Source organism: Cloeon dipterum, chromosome X (genome assembly GCF_949628265.1).
Source record: "Cloeon dipterum chromosome X, ieCloDipt1.1, whole genome shotgun sequence".
Lineage (NCBI taxonomy): Eukaryota > Metazoa > Arthropoda > Insecta > Ephemeroptera > Baetidae > Cloeon > Cloeon dipterum.
In genome coordinates this window covers 10,395,752-10,411,730 of record NC_088790.1, presented here as the reverse complement: position 1 = coordinate 10,411,730, position 15,979 = coordinate 10,395,752, and the positions used below count along the sequence as shown (strand labels likewise).

Genomic DNA, 15,979 nt, shown 5'->3' with positions numbered 1-15,979 from the left:
AATTTAAAAAACACGCAGTGGAAGGAGGAGTGAGGAGTTGTCTAAGAGTTGTCGTGGAGTCTTGTCATTTAACCGTCATCAGGTCTACTTTTACTTTTCTCCTCTCCGAAAACAGTAAAATCAACATCGCCGGCAAAGGAAACCACCACCTCTAAAGTAGGCATTTTGAACATAAAGCCTTTCAATAAAATTTTTATATCAGGAACTTGAGACTTAAACGCCTTTTTGTCACATTTCAGCACTCTCAATCTCTCTCTGTTTCCCTTACCGACTTGAAAAAATGGTTCTCACAGTGACAGACGGAGAACTGGATTTGAGCATGTCTCAACTGGAAGAAGTTCCCATGAAAGATGTGGTATGTGGTCGGAGCATTTTTAAGGAATTCTACTATATATATACAGACGTATGTAATATAATTTTTATCACATATGGCATTATAGGTTGCTGTCAAGAACAAAGTGCGAAAGCTGGACCTTTCAAACAATCAGCTGCAGTTGCTGCCGATGGATTTTGCCCCATCGCTGACCCTTCTTGTTGAGCTGGATCTGAGCAAAAACCAACTCTCCATGATTCCTGATAATATCGGTCTCCTTGTCAACCTGCAACACCTTGATCTGTACAGCAACAATGTATTTCTTCGCCTATTTTTTATTAGCTTCTCTAGAAAAAATAAATTCAACTGTAAACAGATTGAGCGCCTTCCCTTGAGCTTCAAAGAACTGAAAAAGCTGCGTTGGCTAGATTTAAAGGACAACCCCCTGACACCGCAACTGGCAAAAATCGCCGGACCCTGTGTTGACAAGGAAGACTGCAAGAGGTGTGCGAGAGACATAGTCATTATAATGCAGGAGATCTACAAAAACATTGAAGAAGACAAAGTAAGCGGTCAGGACACCAAACCCGCTGGTAACTTAAATGTTCAAGGTTTTACCCTAGTGTATTAAAATCGGTTGTTTCAGAGCCTGTAAGTGGTCCAAACAAAGACAAGAAGAAGAAAAAGAAGGGTAACAAAAACCCTGATGCTAAAACTAAAAAGGAATCTCCTGCAAAGTCACAGCAACCCCAGTGGAAGGAGCTGGAGCTAGAAGACAAGACCGGTGGAGCCGACGCAGACATTGTTTCATCCCAAGATTTGTCCACACCTAGACGTAACTTTCTTCTTGGAATCACTGGTTGAAATTTGGTCTTAATTTTCGTCTTTTGTTCACAGGCGGCTATTTGTGCCAGTCCCTGATCAGAGGGTTTTTTTGGAGCATGTTTCTGGTGTTTGCTTTCATCGCCTGCCTCTTCCTGTCCAGACGACCTGAGGTTCAGCCATACGTCCGCACAATGAATCAAAAACTGCAGTTGTTCCAAGTGGAGTTTGAGCGCTACTCTGAGGTCTACTTGAGCAAATTGTTGGTCTACGTGGCCAAATTCAGGGAAATTTGGGCGGCGAATTTGACTAGATTCAACAGCTTTGTCGATGGCACTCTCGTAATCTATCTGGAAGACTTCAAAGTGCGATTTTTGGACGGCTTTGCTGAAATGAAAGTTCAGATCAATGAGTACTTGACAAAAAAAGACTGACGCTGAATTTCCCTTTTCCTTTCCATCGTGCTACATTCGATTTTGATGATTATTCTACTTATTAAGGAGCATTCCTACTATTTCCATGTATTCCTTGTAATATTTTTCATTCCCGCCATATCTCTACGCACTATTTTTGGTTTGGAATCTGTTTGTTATAATGAAATATAAAACTATCATTTCATGTTGAATCATATTTTTTATTTAAGAACCATTAATTTATGGAGGTGTACCATAGACGAAAACACTTTACACAGAGGCACATACAACAATAAAAATAAATATAAACGAGATTATCTGAAGTAAAGATTCAGTTTGTCTTCAAACGTGCGTAACAAAAAATAATAAAATGTTGACTTCTATTGAGACTAGCAAACAAAAATGCAAGTGCTTGGAATGACTTAGAGTAAAAATAAACACAGGTCATTTGACTAAAGTAGTAAAACGCGACTTGGATTTGGTTCATTGTGTCGAGATCTCCGTTCACACCAGCAATATATCACCAAACTGACCGTTAAAGGATATTAAGGGATACATGAATTTCAGCAGTCGTCTCCGCTAGGCCGGCTTAGTTGCATTGCTCCCATACTGTCTGGATTTGCCAACGGATCGAGCTCGGAGAACACGTTTAACCACGCTGACAAATCAGTGCCGGATTTGCTCTTGGGCGCAGGTTTCTTGTCCTTGAAGAAAAAACAGAAATAAAAAATCAACCTAAAATGAAGCGAGGGATACTCACTTTTTTGCTGGAATCAGGCCCGGAATTTTGAGGACAAAGCGGGACCAGTTCCTCAGGCTTGCCATCTTTTTGCCAGTTCTCAAGCATTTTGGAGGGAAGGTATTCGTCAAAGTTGATCCCAGAGAGCAGAGGTGAGTCTAGACTCGCCTCTGGCTCTTTTCCAAAGGCGGCTTGCCACTCCGCGTCAAAGCCGGTTAGTGATGCAGAGTTTGTGGGGGCAAACAGGTCGTTCAGCAAGGATGTGGTTGTCGGACTTTGGTCTGGTTGGAAAGGGTTAACAATATTCAGAGTAAAATTATATAATTGGTGAAATTGGGACAGTATCCCATTTACGGACCAGATATTCCGGTCGTTTAGAATTGTTCCAGATAAATTATTGGACAGTTAATATCACCCCCATTTGCGTATAAATTAAATAATGTTTGAAATAATCAAATATTTTAACTTTTAGCTTCTTTGATTTCTTTACGATTCCTGTTCTGAATTGCACACGTGAAAATGTTAGTCGAAATTAATAGTCACGCAGTAACAACATGTACGCAAATTAGCTTTGATCTTTCTTTCTGAATTTTATTGCTCATCAGATCAATCCCAAGAATGATTTAAACTAATTCAAGTAAATAACCACTGGAGGTTAGCGTTAAATTAATACTACTAATGCTTACCATTTTCAGATGATCCACCAATGTCAAGGAGAACATCGTCATCGTCATTAGAAGCAACCTTTCCAAAATCTAACTTTCCTTCAGCGGTCGGTTTTGTGTCTTTGTAATCATCACCAAACAAAAATAGTCTGCAAAACAAAAGTTGTATTTGTCAACTTTGTGAGTATCTGAAAACTTACTCGTCGTCATCTTTTTTCTCACAAGCCTCTTCCCCAACTTCCTCAGTAATTCTGTCCGTATCATCTGCGAGCTTCAATGAATCATCTCGCAGCTCCTTCACTACATTGAATTCAAAGGGCTGGTAATCTAAAAGAACATCTGTGGTTAAAGGGTTCAAAATTGATAGCTCATTTTGCACACCTTTGATATTTTTAGCAACGTTGGAAAACGCTTTGGTCGCCATTTCAGCAAACTTCAGCAAGGACGACTGGTATGTGATGAGGGCGTGCGAGAACATGTTGCACCGAGCAGCGGCCAGCAGGTCCACCTTCTGCAGGCACACGATCTTCTGCTTGTCGAAGGCCTGCTTGCTCGTTCTTACCTGCGTTTGCACTTTGCGAAATTTTTCCATTTGCCGGTTAGTGTCAGGGTCGAGCTGCTGCGAAACCTCCTTCATCCAGTTGAGAGAGGCGCGGTACTCCGTTCTCGACCGCTCCATTGCTACAATGTTATGGTTGGTGTCCTCGATGGCCCGACGGCGGAACGTGTCTACCTCCTGGTGCAGACGCAGCAAGGGCATCCTAATCGACAGCCGCTGCTGGCCAGTGTAGCTCATGGCCTTGCCCACCAAAATCATCATTTTTCCGGCCTGGCTCTTGTCCTGTTTTCCGGCCTCCTTGAGAAAGCGGCCCATTGCGTTTTCCTCTTGCGATAAATCTGAAAAAAGGACGGAAAATTTAAGCACAATCAAATTGGAACTCGCGAGCGAGGGCATTACTGCAAGTTTTTTCCTGGTATCTTTCGATGATCCTCTGCAGGTCGTAGCAGGTTTGCTGTATGGAACGATATAGCTCGAGCTTTGAATCCAGATCCGAGTCAGACGCAACTACACACTCGTCTTCTTTTTTCCCTAGCTTTTTGAACACGGTTTGCTTTGTCACCCAAAACTGCTTCTGCATTTTGGAAAGGGTCGAATTTGACAGCAGTGGATGATCGAAATTACTGTGCTGTCCATAGTCATGTTGCATTCTCCTATTTCTGCGAATGTGAATTAAAATACAATATTTTATACTATCTGAAATTTTCTGGGTGGGATTCATTTAAACCAAAATTGAAGATTTGATAAATATCAGAGTGCAATGGTAAAAGTGTTGAGTTGAGTTGATGCTTACACTTGTCCATTCATTATGCTAAAATCTGCTGTCAAAGTGCCGCAAATTTTCTTCTTCAGCCGCCTGCAGAGTGCGGAGAATCGAATAAAATTCAATCAAAATCTATGCTACATCTGTGTATGATAACAATTTGATACGTCTGAGGGGGGCGTAGCTGGTGTCTTTCCCCACCCCTGATTTGTCCCTGTCCAATCGGTGCAATTCGTCGGAGAAAAAAAATAAGAGATATGCAAAGAAGCCATTTTATTCCTTGTATTTTCGATACTTTGCACTTTTTACTATAAAGATTAAGCCTTGGCGCGTCTGCATGAAATCATTCTTGTCTTCTTTCGTATCTTCTCTTGTCAGTCACATTCACATTCAGTGAACTCAGTGAAGAAAGCTCTTAGCACTCAGCAAGCCTTTGTTGGCGCTCTAGCGGAAGAATCATGTGGTCCTTTCGAGATCTATAAATGGGCCGCGTTGCAGCAGTCAGAAAGTAGTCCTGAAATTTACCCATTTATCCGAAGGTAGTATCGTTTAGCCTCGCAAAATTCATTGCGGATACCGTTAGTATCATCCCGCACCGAAATTTCGACATTTCGAGCGCCTACAGGTGAGAAATTTATCAGAAATCGAAAATCCCGCAATCGCATTTTTTCCTCGCACGAGGTCAATCACGCCTGAACAGTTCGTTCGATGTGCCTCATGCATCAAATGGGTTTCCTTTGTGTCACTCTCTTCACAGCTCGGATCTCACCTTTTACAGAGACTGCTCGAACGCGGCCTTGATCTCCCGTAAAACCGCCAGTTGCTAATACCGTTCAGTGCGCAATCATGCCGAGCGACGCGAAGAAGAAGAGGGACCAGAAGAAGAAGGAAGCGGCGAAAGCGCGACAGAATGGAGGCGTCAAGAAGCCGACCCAGAATGGTTCGTCAGAAACCAACGGCGACGGCAAAAACAGTCCCGTCGAGCTCAGCGCGGAGGGTAAGTTTCTGAAAACGACAATCGTTAAAAATTTATCATTTAATTATGATTTATCTCGATTATTCAGAGGCACTTTGCGCCAAGCTGGAATCCGACGCGCGTCTGAACGCAGAAGCACGTGCCTGCACGGGCTCTTTGGCGGTGCATCCCAGAAGCAGGGATGTCAAGATTAGCAACTTTTCCATCACCTTCCACGGCTGTGAAATGCTGCAAGACACAATGTTGGAACTCAACTGTGGCCGAAGATACGGTCTTTTGGGTGCCAATGGTTGTGGTAAGTTGTTGATTGCTTAATATTTAACTACATCCATAATCATAAAAGCCATCAAAATTACGAATAATATAATCCAATTTTCGGACCAAAATTAATCAAAATACTTTGTAACCGTCTACCACTTGTAAAACAAAAATGTTCTTTACAAAAGCTTGGACTGATTCATTTTTGTTTTCCTAGGCAAAAGTACATTGCTGGCAGTTTTGGGCAAACGAGAGGTGCCTATTCCAGAGCACATTGACATTTTCCACCTAACCCGTGAAATGCCTGCATCTGAGAAAAACGCCCTTCAATGCGTCATGGAAGTGGACGAAGAGCGTGTCCGACTAGAGAAACTTGCCGAAGAACTTGTAGCATGCGAAGATGAAGGTAATTCTCATTGATTGCCCCATGTTATACTCTGAATTTTAAATGATGAAAAAAATTACCGTCTGATTTTTAATGATATTAACAATGGCTGTAATTCCTGAAAGTTAAAATTAATTGGTTAATTTAACGTGTTATACCTTGTGCTGTTGGTTACCCCTTATTTTATTCCATTGCAGAGGCGCAAGAGCAATTAATGGACATTTATGAGCGACTTGACGACATGAACGCTGACACAGCCGAAGCGCGAGCCGCCAACATTTTGCACGGCCTTGGTTTCACCAGAGAAATGCAACTGAAGAAATGTAAGGACTTCTCTGGTGGCTGGAGAATGAGAATCGCTCTTGCTCGAGCGCTGTATGTGAAGCCTCACTTGCTGCTGCTCGATGAGCCCACCAACCACTTGGATCTCGATGCCTGCGTGTGGCTTGAGGAGGAACTGAAAACGTAAAATTGCTTCACCAAATTGGTGGATTTTAGAATTTATAATCTTATTTAAATGCACTAATAGGAAGAAGGCATGACCTCATTTCTAATAAAAGATTTTAAGCTTTTTGAAGGTGAAATATATATTATTTGTTGATGTTAGTGGGTGTTAACTGGATTGTCCAAATTTGTAGAACATCGCATTATTGTTTAAACATTTTACTTACTGTGAGCGACTGCATTGAAACATCTAAATATGATTTCATGCAGTGGCGTTGCTGGCATTTAAGAGAAACATGACTCAATTAATGAAATGCCTCTCTCGAGTTAACCTGTCAGACAAGTCTTCAGATTGTTTTGCTCATTATAAATCCTGACAAAGTTCCACTTTCCTTACCTTACTAGATTTTCATAAGGTGCATAATCTCTGCTCCGAGTCTTAGAACATTTCATTGATGAGATTTATCTTTGTAAAATTTCTGAAATCTTACTTCCAGATGGTTCAATCTATAATCTGTCTCTTCATTTTACAGTTACAAGCGCATTTTGGTGGTTATTTCGCACTCGCAAGATTTCTTGAACGGTGTCTGCACCAACATTGTCCACTTGGATAAGAAGAGGCTTAAATACTACACTGTAAGTGAACGTTTTGCTTGAATGCTATTCATTCTACACGGCGTCATTTTCCAAATATCCAGGGTAACTATGATGCTTTCATCAAAACGCGTCTGGAGTTGCTGGAGAACCAGATGAAGCAATACAACTGGGAGCAGGATCAGATCGCGCATATGAAGAACTACATTGCTCGTTTCGGTCACGGCAGCGCCAAACTTGCTCGTCAAGCGCAGAGCAAGGAGAAAACGCTGGCTAAGATGGTGGCACAGGGTCTGACTGAGAAAGTGTCCAGTGACAAGTGTGTCAGTTTCTTCTTCCCGTCGTGCGGCACCATTCCGCCCCCCGTCATCATGGTGCAGAATGTCAGCTTCAGGTAAGAAAGGTTTTTATTCTCGTTTTTTAACCCATTCCAAATTACAAAATATTATATTGGAATTTGTGTCTAGTACACATTCCTGATTTGGTGGCATTGAAATTGTTCTGCATACTTTTTTCAGCTCCAGGTTTCAATTAATTAAATAGCATGATGCTTCACAATAATTAATGATAGTCTCATTCGCTACTGATATTCATACAAATAGTTAATCTAACGGTCCCATTTATTACCATCAACTATATTCCCAAGATGCCCTTACGTACATGCTGTAACTCTCATCGATTGATTCCAGGTACAAGGATGACGGACCCTTAATTTATAAGAACCTTGAATTTGGTATCGACTTGGACACTAGACTGGCCCTGGTCGGGCCAAACGGAGCCGGAAAAAGTACATTGCTTAAGCTACTCTACGGAGATGTGAGTTCACCATCCTCTTTTTGTTAAAACTCTTTATTTTAATGATGATTGCTCAATGCACTGACACCTCTTGACAGAATTTATTTGGTGATATTTGTTGTCTGATATCAGATTTCCTTAAATATAATATTATACCTTTGTTTCGTGATGTCTGACGATTATTTTCTCTCTTAGCTGATTCCGACTGAAGGAATGATTCGCAAGAATTCTCATTTGAGAATCGCAAGGTACCACCAACACTTGCACGAGTTGCTCGACTTGGACGTTTCGCCATTGGAGTACATGATGAAGTCTTTCCCTGACATTAAGGAGAAAGAGGAAATGCGCAAAATTATTGGTCGCTATGGACTGACAGGCAGGCAGCAGGTATACCGACAAAGTCTAATTAAATTTCAATTCACCACAAAATGAATGCCTAACTTAAATTACTATGGTTTTTACTGTGGTTTGCCAAATACATGTCTCCATTTTATATTAAGGTTTTAGTTCTAGCCTAGAATGATCAATGCCACTGATAATAATAAAATAGAACATTTAAATTGCGACAGTAGTTTCCACGCCTTTATATTCTTTTGAACTTGGCAAGAAATTAAAGCTTTATAAAATTGTTGCCAGGTTTGCCCAATCCGACAGCTGAGTGACGGTCAGAGGTGCAGAGTCGTGTTTGCTTACCTCGCGTGGCAGGCACCGCATTTGCTTCTGCTGGACGAACCTACCAACCACTTGGACATGGAGACGATCGACGCCCTTGCTGAAGCTATCAGTGAATTTGAAGGCGGCATGGTGCTGGTTAGCCACGACTTCAGGCTCATCAATCAGGTGGGTGTTTTCAAGGAAATTTCTCAGTTCAAAATTAAACCATGATGAAAACAATTACCGTTTGATTTTCAATGACAAAACTTAATGGCTGTATTTTCTTCTGATGTATTAGTTTTTTGCACCCATGAATAATTTTGCTGTCTATGTATGGTCTTTAATTTTGGTTTTGTCTCCAATAGGTGGCTGAGGAAATTTGGGTGTGCGAAAACGAAACCGTAACCAAATGGCAAGGCGACATTCTTACTTACAAGAGCCATCTTAAAGACAAGATCACCAAAGCTGAAGCTAAGTAAGTAGCCTGTGTTGAGCGTTTCCCCCTTTTTGTTTGCCACTAACTATAACTGCCTGACTAACCAGTGTGTCTTCCAAAACCAGGTCCAACCAGAAGAAGTGGTGATTGCCTCGAGCAGCCGTCGCTACGTACACAATAAATTTTGAACTAATATTGCTTGACCACACACTTCAATTTATTTATTGATTGCAAGTGTAAACAATTTTCACTCTTGTTTAACTTGACACCAAAGTGCATGGAAATTTTTTGCACCCTGATCACCAACCCAAGCTTCAGTTAGTTTTCTTGCTTGTACGATGACTTAAAAGACACCTAAGTCAATCCTCACGAGTTAAGGATATAAGTTATTGTGATCATTACAGTTTAACAGTTAAATCCATGTCTGTTCTATTTAATAAAAAAGCTATCCTGATTTTGTGCATTCAAACCATGTCTTTTGTTTGTGCGATCCTTAATTACGATTGAAATTTGCTGTGTGCTCTAAGGACCTTGCCTTATCAAATTATGAAAATGATTGTTTGAATTTCTCTCAAAAGGTTAGATGGTCAAGATGATGTTGGTGCTGCTGCAAGTTCAATTGCAATCGTGAAATCTTCACAGCTTTAAGAGAGCAACTAATCATTCTAATTATGTGGATGCTACTGTTAAATAAATATAATCATCATTTTAAGATAGCTTAGATAGTGAAGTATTCATTCCCGGATTTTAAGTAACAAAATAAAACGAGCTTCTGAGAGGGCTATTATTTATTCAATCTTTATCAAAAGATGCATCTTAAGTGCATAATGTCGACTAAATAGATAATTTGAACAGATGCTTAAATCATACATGTAGATTCCTAAGAGGCCAAAGCATGACAAGATAAAATAATTATTTGAAAGGATAATTTAACACGCGAATTACAGATTTGAAAGCAAAATAAATGCTTTAATAAATATAAAAACGCAGTTCATCTCTTAAACCATGACTCAATACCCTTGAACAGAAGAAAAGTGTGTCTATGCCTGCGCGTATTCGGCCTTGTACACGGCATGGTATGCGTTACGGATGAGTGCGTAAGGGAAGCACGACTCAAGCAAGTCCATAGTGAGGAAGGGAGACTCTTGAACAATCTGCAAATCAAAGTTGTAAAATAAAATTCGCAAATATCAATATTGACTTGCCATGTCCAGAAGCAGGTATACCGACTCTCTATTCTTTGTTACTTCTCTGTCAGCTTCTTGGCCCAGCCTGAGCAAACTCAAAGAAGCCAGCTGAAAAGAGGAAGGTTTAATTAAATATTGTGGATGAACCATGTTTCCAATAAGCCATCTTTTGTTAATGTAAGTTATTAATAAAAATAATAAATATTCGGAATAATTAAGTTCAATGCTCAATGGTTAATTATAGTAAAATAAAAAAATCAATAGTTAAAGGAAAATAAGAGTTATTAGATGTGAATCTCCGAAAAATAAATTTTCTGCAAAATGTAATCTACAACCTACAACACTTTAAGGGTGCTTTGAACAGCACTACTTACTGCCAAAAATTCCTTCATCCGGTCCTCTATGTCACCCTGTCCGCAGATGGTGAACAGAGCACCAAATACGTTGTTGACCGCTGTGGCCATGCAGTGGATGTTGTTGGCATGGCCTTCAAGCGATGCTCGGTAAAACGAGTTTTCACTTCTCGACAGTTTGGGGATTGAAACTGCAACATACACCATGAGCAGACAGGTGAGCAGGTGCTCATTCTCGTCGGGCTCTCCCTTTTGATTTCTCAGGGTGTTAACCAGGGTCGGGTCTACTTTGCATTCAAGACCTGCGGCAGACGCCATTTCGTTGACAATACTGTGTTTCACTGGCTCAATCTGCAAACAGGCTTTTAGAACTCAATTCAACATTACTGACGTTGTGATAACCATTGGCGGGTCGCTCTGCGTGAGGTTGTGTTTAAAGTCAAGCACAGAGCTGAGCAGGAACGGGATTCTCTCCTCGAGAACGTCAACCAGCGCTGACTGGGCCAGTCGACGGAAGCTGAGAATCACTCCAACGATGGTCATCCTAGTGAGCACATTGTCGACATCTGGAATTTTGGCTCAGTGAATTTCACGCAACTATTGTTAACGGTGTAAATCGACACTCACAAGGGGTTTCAAGAACCATGCAATGGTAAAACTGTCCCAGAATTAAGAGTTCTGATTCAGTTTCGCATGCATAGAAAATTTAAATTAAAGTGATTGTAAATCTTACGGTGGCTTTTGGATCCTGAATGCAAAATAAACACATCAAGAGGTTATAATCGCATGCTATGGTTGGGTTACGATCAAATCAGCACTTACTTTGCAGCCGCTTGAACTGTTCCTTCATGACATCTGGCTTGTCAAAGTTTGATCTCAACGCAATCAGCGTCTCAATATTAGAGGCCGCCAGTTTCTGCAAATGCGAGTGATCAAATTTAGCACTATCACAAATCATTCGAAAGGCACCTTTAACTCGTGGACTTGACTTGCGATGTGCCACATCAAGGTTTCGTTCAAATGCCGCATTCCGTACGGCCCAATCAGTTCTGATAGAGCACGCAATTCGTTGATGTCGGAAAACTCCTCAGCATTGAACGGAATGGTGCCCTCGGCGGTCAAGCTGACGAAAGATCTTTGGTTGTTTGAGAAGCAAATGTTTCCACCACTGACTCTTCTCAGAAGCACCTCAGAGTACCTGGGGATATTTAGAGGCATCGCTATAATATCAGGGGTAAAATAGGGTAGCAGAAATACAGTTATTTTTGTATTTTTTTTTAATATAGATATGAAGATACGCAAATAAATTGTCCAACCTGGCAAAGCAAAAGCAATGGAATCAATTTGTATAAAGTGATTGAACACCAGACATTAAAATTCCATATTTAAATACTCCTCTTCTTGTTCCATGAATTGAGGTTGCCCTTATTTCTCATTTCTAGCAACTCACCATTGGGTGTAGAGGGCAGCTATGGTTTTCTCGCCATGACTGTCCAATGGCTGCGTTTGCTGCAGGAGGCAGGTGTTAAACATCCTCGTGATGTCGATGTGGACTAAATTCAAACGTCAAAAACACGCTATAATTGAAAACTTCCTCCCTGCTTACCATAGTTCTCCACAGTTTGCAGAACGTTCATGTAGGCCCTGACGCTGAAGAGCAGTTCAGAGGGTTTCGCGATCTCGCTTGTGTCCGGGTTGTACATCACCATGCCAACAAGGGCGCGCGCGAAACGTGTTTCCAAATGCTGGTGCAAATATTCCCTGGGCGTAAACGCGTACTCCCACACGTGGATCGTGGAGCAAAAGTTGATGGCGTAGCACAGCTCAGTCAACGCCATGTGCAGCTTGTCCATGCTGAAACGTGAACGTAGGTAAAAAAATGAATCAATCTTTAGCTGATTGAATAATTGGACTGGCCCTTATTGTTTAAAAGATAAGATTTCTCTTGATCTTAATTGTGAATTTTAATAAGTGTTCTTTCAAAATTTAAACCGAATGAAAATTAATTTAGGTTTTTTATCCTGCCACACATATTCTCAAATACATCCTATTCTTATGCACCATAGTTGGAAGAGAATTATTTTGATAAGCAGAAATTGATCAGTTTCAAAGAAATGATTGAACTATTAAAGTTTTCACGATGTACTACAAAATGAATGTCCTATTTCTGCGAGTGTTGGTATAGAATTTACAGCAAAAGAATTGAATGGAATTCGATTGCAGGAGTGCAATTAACTTGATAATTAATAAGTACATCATCTGCTCATGGATTTAAATATTAATAATTATTAGCGAATGCGGTTATAATTACGTGGTGAGATCCTCGCGATTTTTACGGTAGCTCTCATTTCCAGGTTTGTAGATTTCCGGCAGTGACTTCTTGTTTTTGTCTTTTTTCTTCCGGTTCGCAGCTTGTGCAATGATCAGCGCGCAGTGTTTTGGCAAGAGCTTGAAACAAGAGGTCAGAAAAAAACACTCTGCTGCAATAATATCATACTTTGTCACTCATGGTGCACTGTTCGTCACAGATGGTGGTGATTATATTCTTCGCCTCTTTCGCCATTTCATCCATAAACATATTTACCAAGGAAAGACTCCTCTCCCTAATATGATGCCTCTAAAGATATTGAGTCATATTATCAATCAATGAAACTACTGAAAGGTGGAAAAAATACCTCCTCAGGGCACAATTCGTGTGTGCAGCTCTGGAAGTGGCTGCAGATCAGTGGGAATGACACAATAAACCGATTCTGAGCTGGAAACTCCAGACACATGTGGAACTGATCTTCAAATATTTTACTATAGAAACTGTAAGGAATGAAATTTAAAAAAATAAATAACAAATTTTGATTTGAATTTTACCAGAAAGTGGACAAGTCTGAACATTCCATCAGTATTTCATCCAAGTAGTCAACCATTTTAGTGTGGAATGAGATTGTGTCCAGAGATATAGCAAGCTCTCTGTGGTCAGCCAGGACGAGTGGCGACTTGGCGACAGATGTGTACGCCTGCAAGCGCATCCAGTCCATACGCAGAGCTCGAAAGTCGAAAAGCTCGCCTTCCTCAACTGATAGCATGAGAGGAAAAAGTTAGAATTGCAGACACAATCGTGTAGAGAATGCCAACCTTGCTTGATTGAAAGCTGAGCAATGTTGCTCTGGATTGAGGCTAGGATCACGCTCTCATCTTCAGTCATGGTGACCAGCATGCTGATCATTTGATTTAGCGCTATTGCATCGTAGCCTGCTAAATATTGCACATAATATCGCTGCACCACTTGATGGTACCTGCGAACCAGCACTGAAACACAAAGATTTAAGGATTTACTGTCTAGCTGAAAGTTGCAAATTGCAAAATAAATATCTATATTTGTGAAGGAAAATTTGAGCGCTGTTATTTGTTTAATAATTTAAGTTACTAAACTAGCAATAATAACACTTTTGAAAACTGATTTTTCTGTCAAATTTTCTAGCCACCAGTACATCTGCAGAATGATCATGATATCAACTGGAATAACACATTTCCTGAGCAGAAATTGTGATTAAAATCTAGATTAGGAGGCTGACTTATCTAGCAGTTTAGGAAATTTATATATATATATATATATATATATATATATATATATATATATATATATATATATATATATATATATACACACACACATATATATATCAAGCTTAAGCAGTGTTAAGTCTAATTGATGTGAAGATTGGTGGCAACAAAATCCAATCATAATTTCAGTTGAAAACAGCTCAAAATTTTTCTCCAGACCACATACAAACTTTTTAACAGACAATTTATCATTAAATCGTCATACATCTTAGCTCTTCCATGTGAAAGAGAAGTTCTGGCAGTTGGCGGTCCACCAAATCCTCGGCTGACTTTCCTTTTGCTTTGTGTTGGGGTGGGTTGTCACTGTGTCTCAGGAGCCAGAGGACCTCATCTCGAGAGCAACACAAACCCATGAAAACAAGCAAGGCCTTTGGCCCTAGGAGCCCCGGCTTATCTGTCAAAATCAAGCCAAGCTCCTTCAATGCGGTGCGCAGAAACTTCCTCCGTTCTCGGTGTTTCAGAGCACTGCATTTTTTCAATGTAAGCATCACATTACATGGTTAAATGGTGGCATTACGCTTTCTGCACAGCTTGGTTGTAGCATTCCTTCACTTCAGAGATTCTTTTGCTGTATCCTTTGATTCCATCAAAGAAGCCCTGGATATATGAGTGAATGTGCACCACTTCATCCCTGAAAACGGCAATGACCCAGCTAGAATCAAGCGCAGAGCTCCAGAGTTTGCTTGGCTGCTCCTGATTCAACGCTTGATGACACAGAGAGTATCCAACTGCAAAAATGATGTCTTAAAAATACTGACTTCCTTGAAATGAATATGCGTTTTACAAATGATCCATCGCTCCATCACTTCAAGAGACAAATATTCGCAGGACATGGATTCAGTTTGTGTTGGCTTCAGTAATTGACCAGGATTGCTGACCAAACTGAGCTTCTGGTCTGCTCTCCACTTCTCAGCCGAAAGGTTCCTGCTCATGTATGGAGTCCACAAGGAGGCAAGGGCGGTTGTCAACGTCTTGGCGTGCGGAATAAACTCTTCAGACAGCTTTCTCAGAGGCGGATCATAGTCCATGATCATTTGCCCAAGACGTGGGAAGTCTCGGTCGCTGAGCATGAAAAAATTACTCAAAGCCCGGTTTAACATTCTCCATATCGTTATCGTTACCTAATCGAGTTGACCATCTCGTGAGCTGCGTTGAAGAGACCAAGAACTGCTTTCCTGTCCTCTACTCGTGAGAGCAGAATCATGAGACAAACATAAGTTACAACAAGGTCCAGGTACGCTTTGGTCAAGTCTGGATTCAGCGTCTGAAAATGGAATTATTTTAAAATTAAATCTAAGAGATCAACACAATATTGAATATTTACAATATCAAGATGAACTTGGCAGATGTCAATGGTTGTGAGTAAATCGCAAACGTTGTCTTTAAAATCCAGCAAATCGACAAACGTGTAGTAATACAAGGACAGAGATTTGATGATGTCATTTTTAATGCCCTGGATGCCTTGCAGCTGGAAAAGCAACAGAAAAATTTAAGAGTTGCAGAAGGGGCGGGGTTGATAAGAAGTTTTGATTTTACCCCTTTGATGTCTATATTAGGAAATCTTCTGGCGATGTGCTTGATGGATGACTCGAGTTGTTTGTCAGAAAGAAATGCTGGTTTAGATTTTGTATCGCCACATGCCTGTAAAAAGCAGAAGACGAAGTTTGTTTCAGAATTTCTTCAGTGTAAACACACCCACCTTCTTTATGTTGTAGATGCGGGTGAGTATCCCAACCCCTCGGTCGTTGATGATACATAATTTTTCAGCCAACTTTTGCTGGCTAGGAACAGGCGGACGAGCCATCGATATTAATTCGTTGGTCTTCCTGGGGTCCTAGCCAAAATGTCAATTAAATTTCTGCTTTTCCTAATCAGTTACTTCCGATTCTGACATAAACCGGCCATGTTTTGTTTCACTTGACTCACACATTCCCCTACCCCACACTACTCCCACCTCCCACTCACAACCATTTTTAATGTCTGAGCTGACTGGAGCTGACTGACTGGC

The 15,979-nt window shown here is 40.7% G+C and overlaps 4 protein-coding genes across 6 annotated transcripts; 2 read left to right on the top strand and 2 right to left on the bottom strand.

The window, feature by feature from the left end:
* Positions 1-13: 13 nt before the first annotated feature.
* LOC135945677 (leucine-rich repeat-containing protein 59-like) lies at positions 14-1,760 on the top strand. The gene is made up of 6 exons (XM_065493503.1): positions 14-156; positions 240-355; positions 441-629; positions 690-906; positions 960-1,148; positions 1,211-1,760. The coding sequence occupies exons 2-6, from the start codon at positions 281-283 to the stop codon at positions 1,567-1,569; spliced, it is 1,029 nt and encodes a 342-aa protein (XP_065349575.1). The 5' UTR covers positions 14-156; positions 240-280; the 3' UTR covers positions 1,570-1,760.
* On the bottom strand, positions 1,749-4,465 carry ICA69 (islet cell autoantigen 1-like protein). The gene is made up of 7 exons (XM_065493502.1): positions 4,305-4,465; positions 3,911-4,170; positions 3,334-3,849; positions 3,153-3,279; positions 2,974-3,101; positions 2,309-2,568; positions 1,749-2,252 (listed from the first exon to the last, which is right to left on the bottom strand). Exons 1-7 carry the CDS (start codon positions 4,316-4,318, stop codon positions 2,112-2,114), a joined length of 1,446 nt encoding a protein of 481 aa, XP_065349574.1. The 5' UTR covers positions 4,319-4,465; the 3' UTR covers positions 1,749-2,111.
* A 253-nt stretch (positions 4,466-4,718) lies between these two features.
* LOC135945673 (ATP-binding cassette sub-family F member 2) lies at positions 4,719-9,537 on the top strand. Of its 3 annotated transcripts, none has more exons than XM_065493497.1 (12): positions 4,719-4,899; positions 5,053-5,271; positions 5,339-5,545; positions 5,726-5,914; positions 6,091-6,358; positions 6,871-6,973; positions 7,036-7,325; positions 7,621-7,747; positions 7,922-8,113; positions 8,363-8,566; positions 8,746-8,855; positions 9,395-9,537. In XM_065493497.1, the coding sequence occupies exons 2-12, from the start codon at positions 5,121-5,123 to the stop codon at positions 9,462-9,464; spliced, it is 1,911 nt and encodes a 636-aa protein (XP_065349569.1). In that variant the 5' UTR covers positions 4,719-4,899; positions 5,053-5,120; the 3' UTR covers positions 9,465-9,537. The 3 variants fall into 3 exon arrangements, with proteins under 3 accessions (XP_065349569.1, XP_065349570.1, XP_065349571.1); XM_065493498.1 differs by lacking the exon at positions 9,395-9,537 and adding an exon at positions 8,924-9,285 and having other exon boundaries at positions 4,720-4,899; XM_065493499.1 differs by lacking the exon at positions 9,395-9,537 and adding an exon at positions 8,942-9,285 and having other exon boundaries at positions 4,721-4,899.
* Positions 9,538-9,586: 49 nt separating this feature from the next.
* On the bottom strand, positions 9,587-15,914 carry Hem (Nck associated protein 1 Hem). The gene is made up of 20 exons (XM_065493496.1): positions 15,671-15,914; positions 15,508-15,612; positions 15,296-15,439; positions 15,093-15,235; positions 14,756-15,033; positions 14,489-14,699; positions 14,177-14,436; positions 13,483-13,656; positions 13,219-13,423; positions 13,032-13,164; positions 12,854-12,973; positions 12,668-12,804; positions 11,963-12,210; positions 11,807-11,909; positions 11,326-11,554; positions 11,179-11,272; positions 10,759-10,922; positions 10,378-10,707; positions 10,022-10,111; positions 9,587-9,970 (listed from the first exon to the last, which is right to left on the bottom strand). Exons 1-20 carry the CDS (start codon positions 15,773-15,775, stop codon positions 9,857-9,859), a joined length of 3,387 nt encoding a protein of 1,128 aa, XP_065349568.1. The 5' UTR covers positions 15,776-15,914; the 3' UTR covers positions 9,587-9,856.
* Positions 15,915-15,979: the final 65 nt, after the last annotated feature.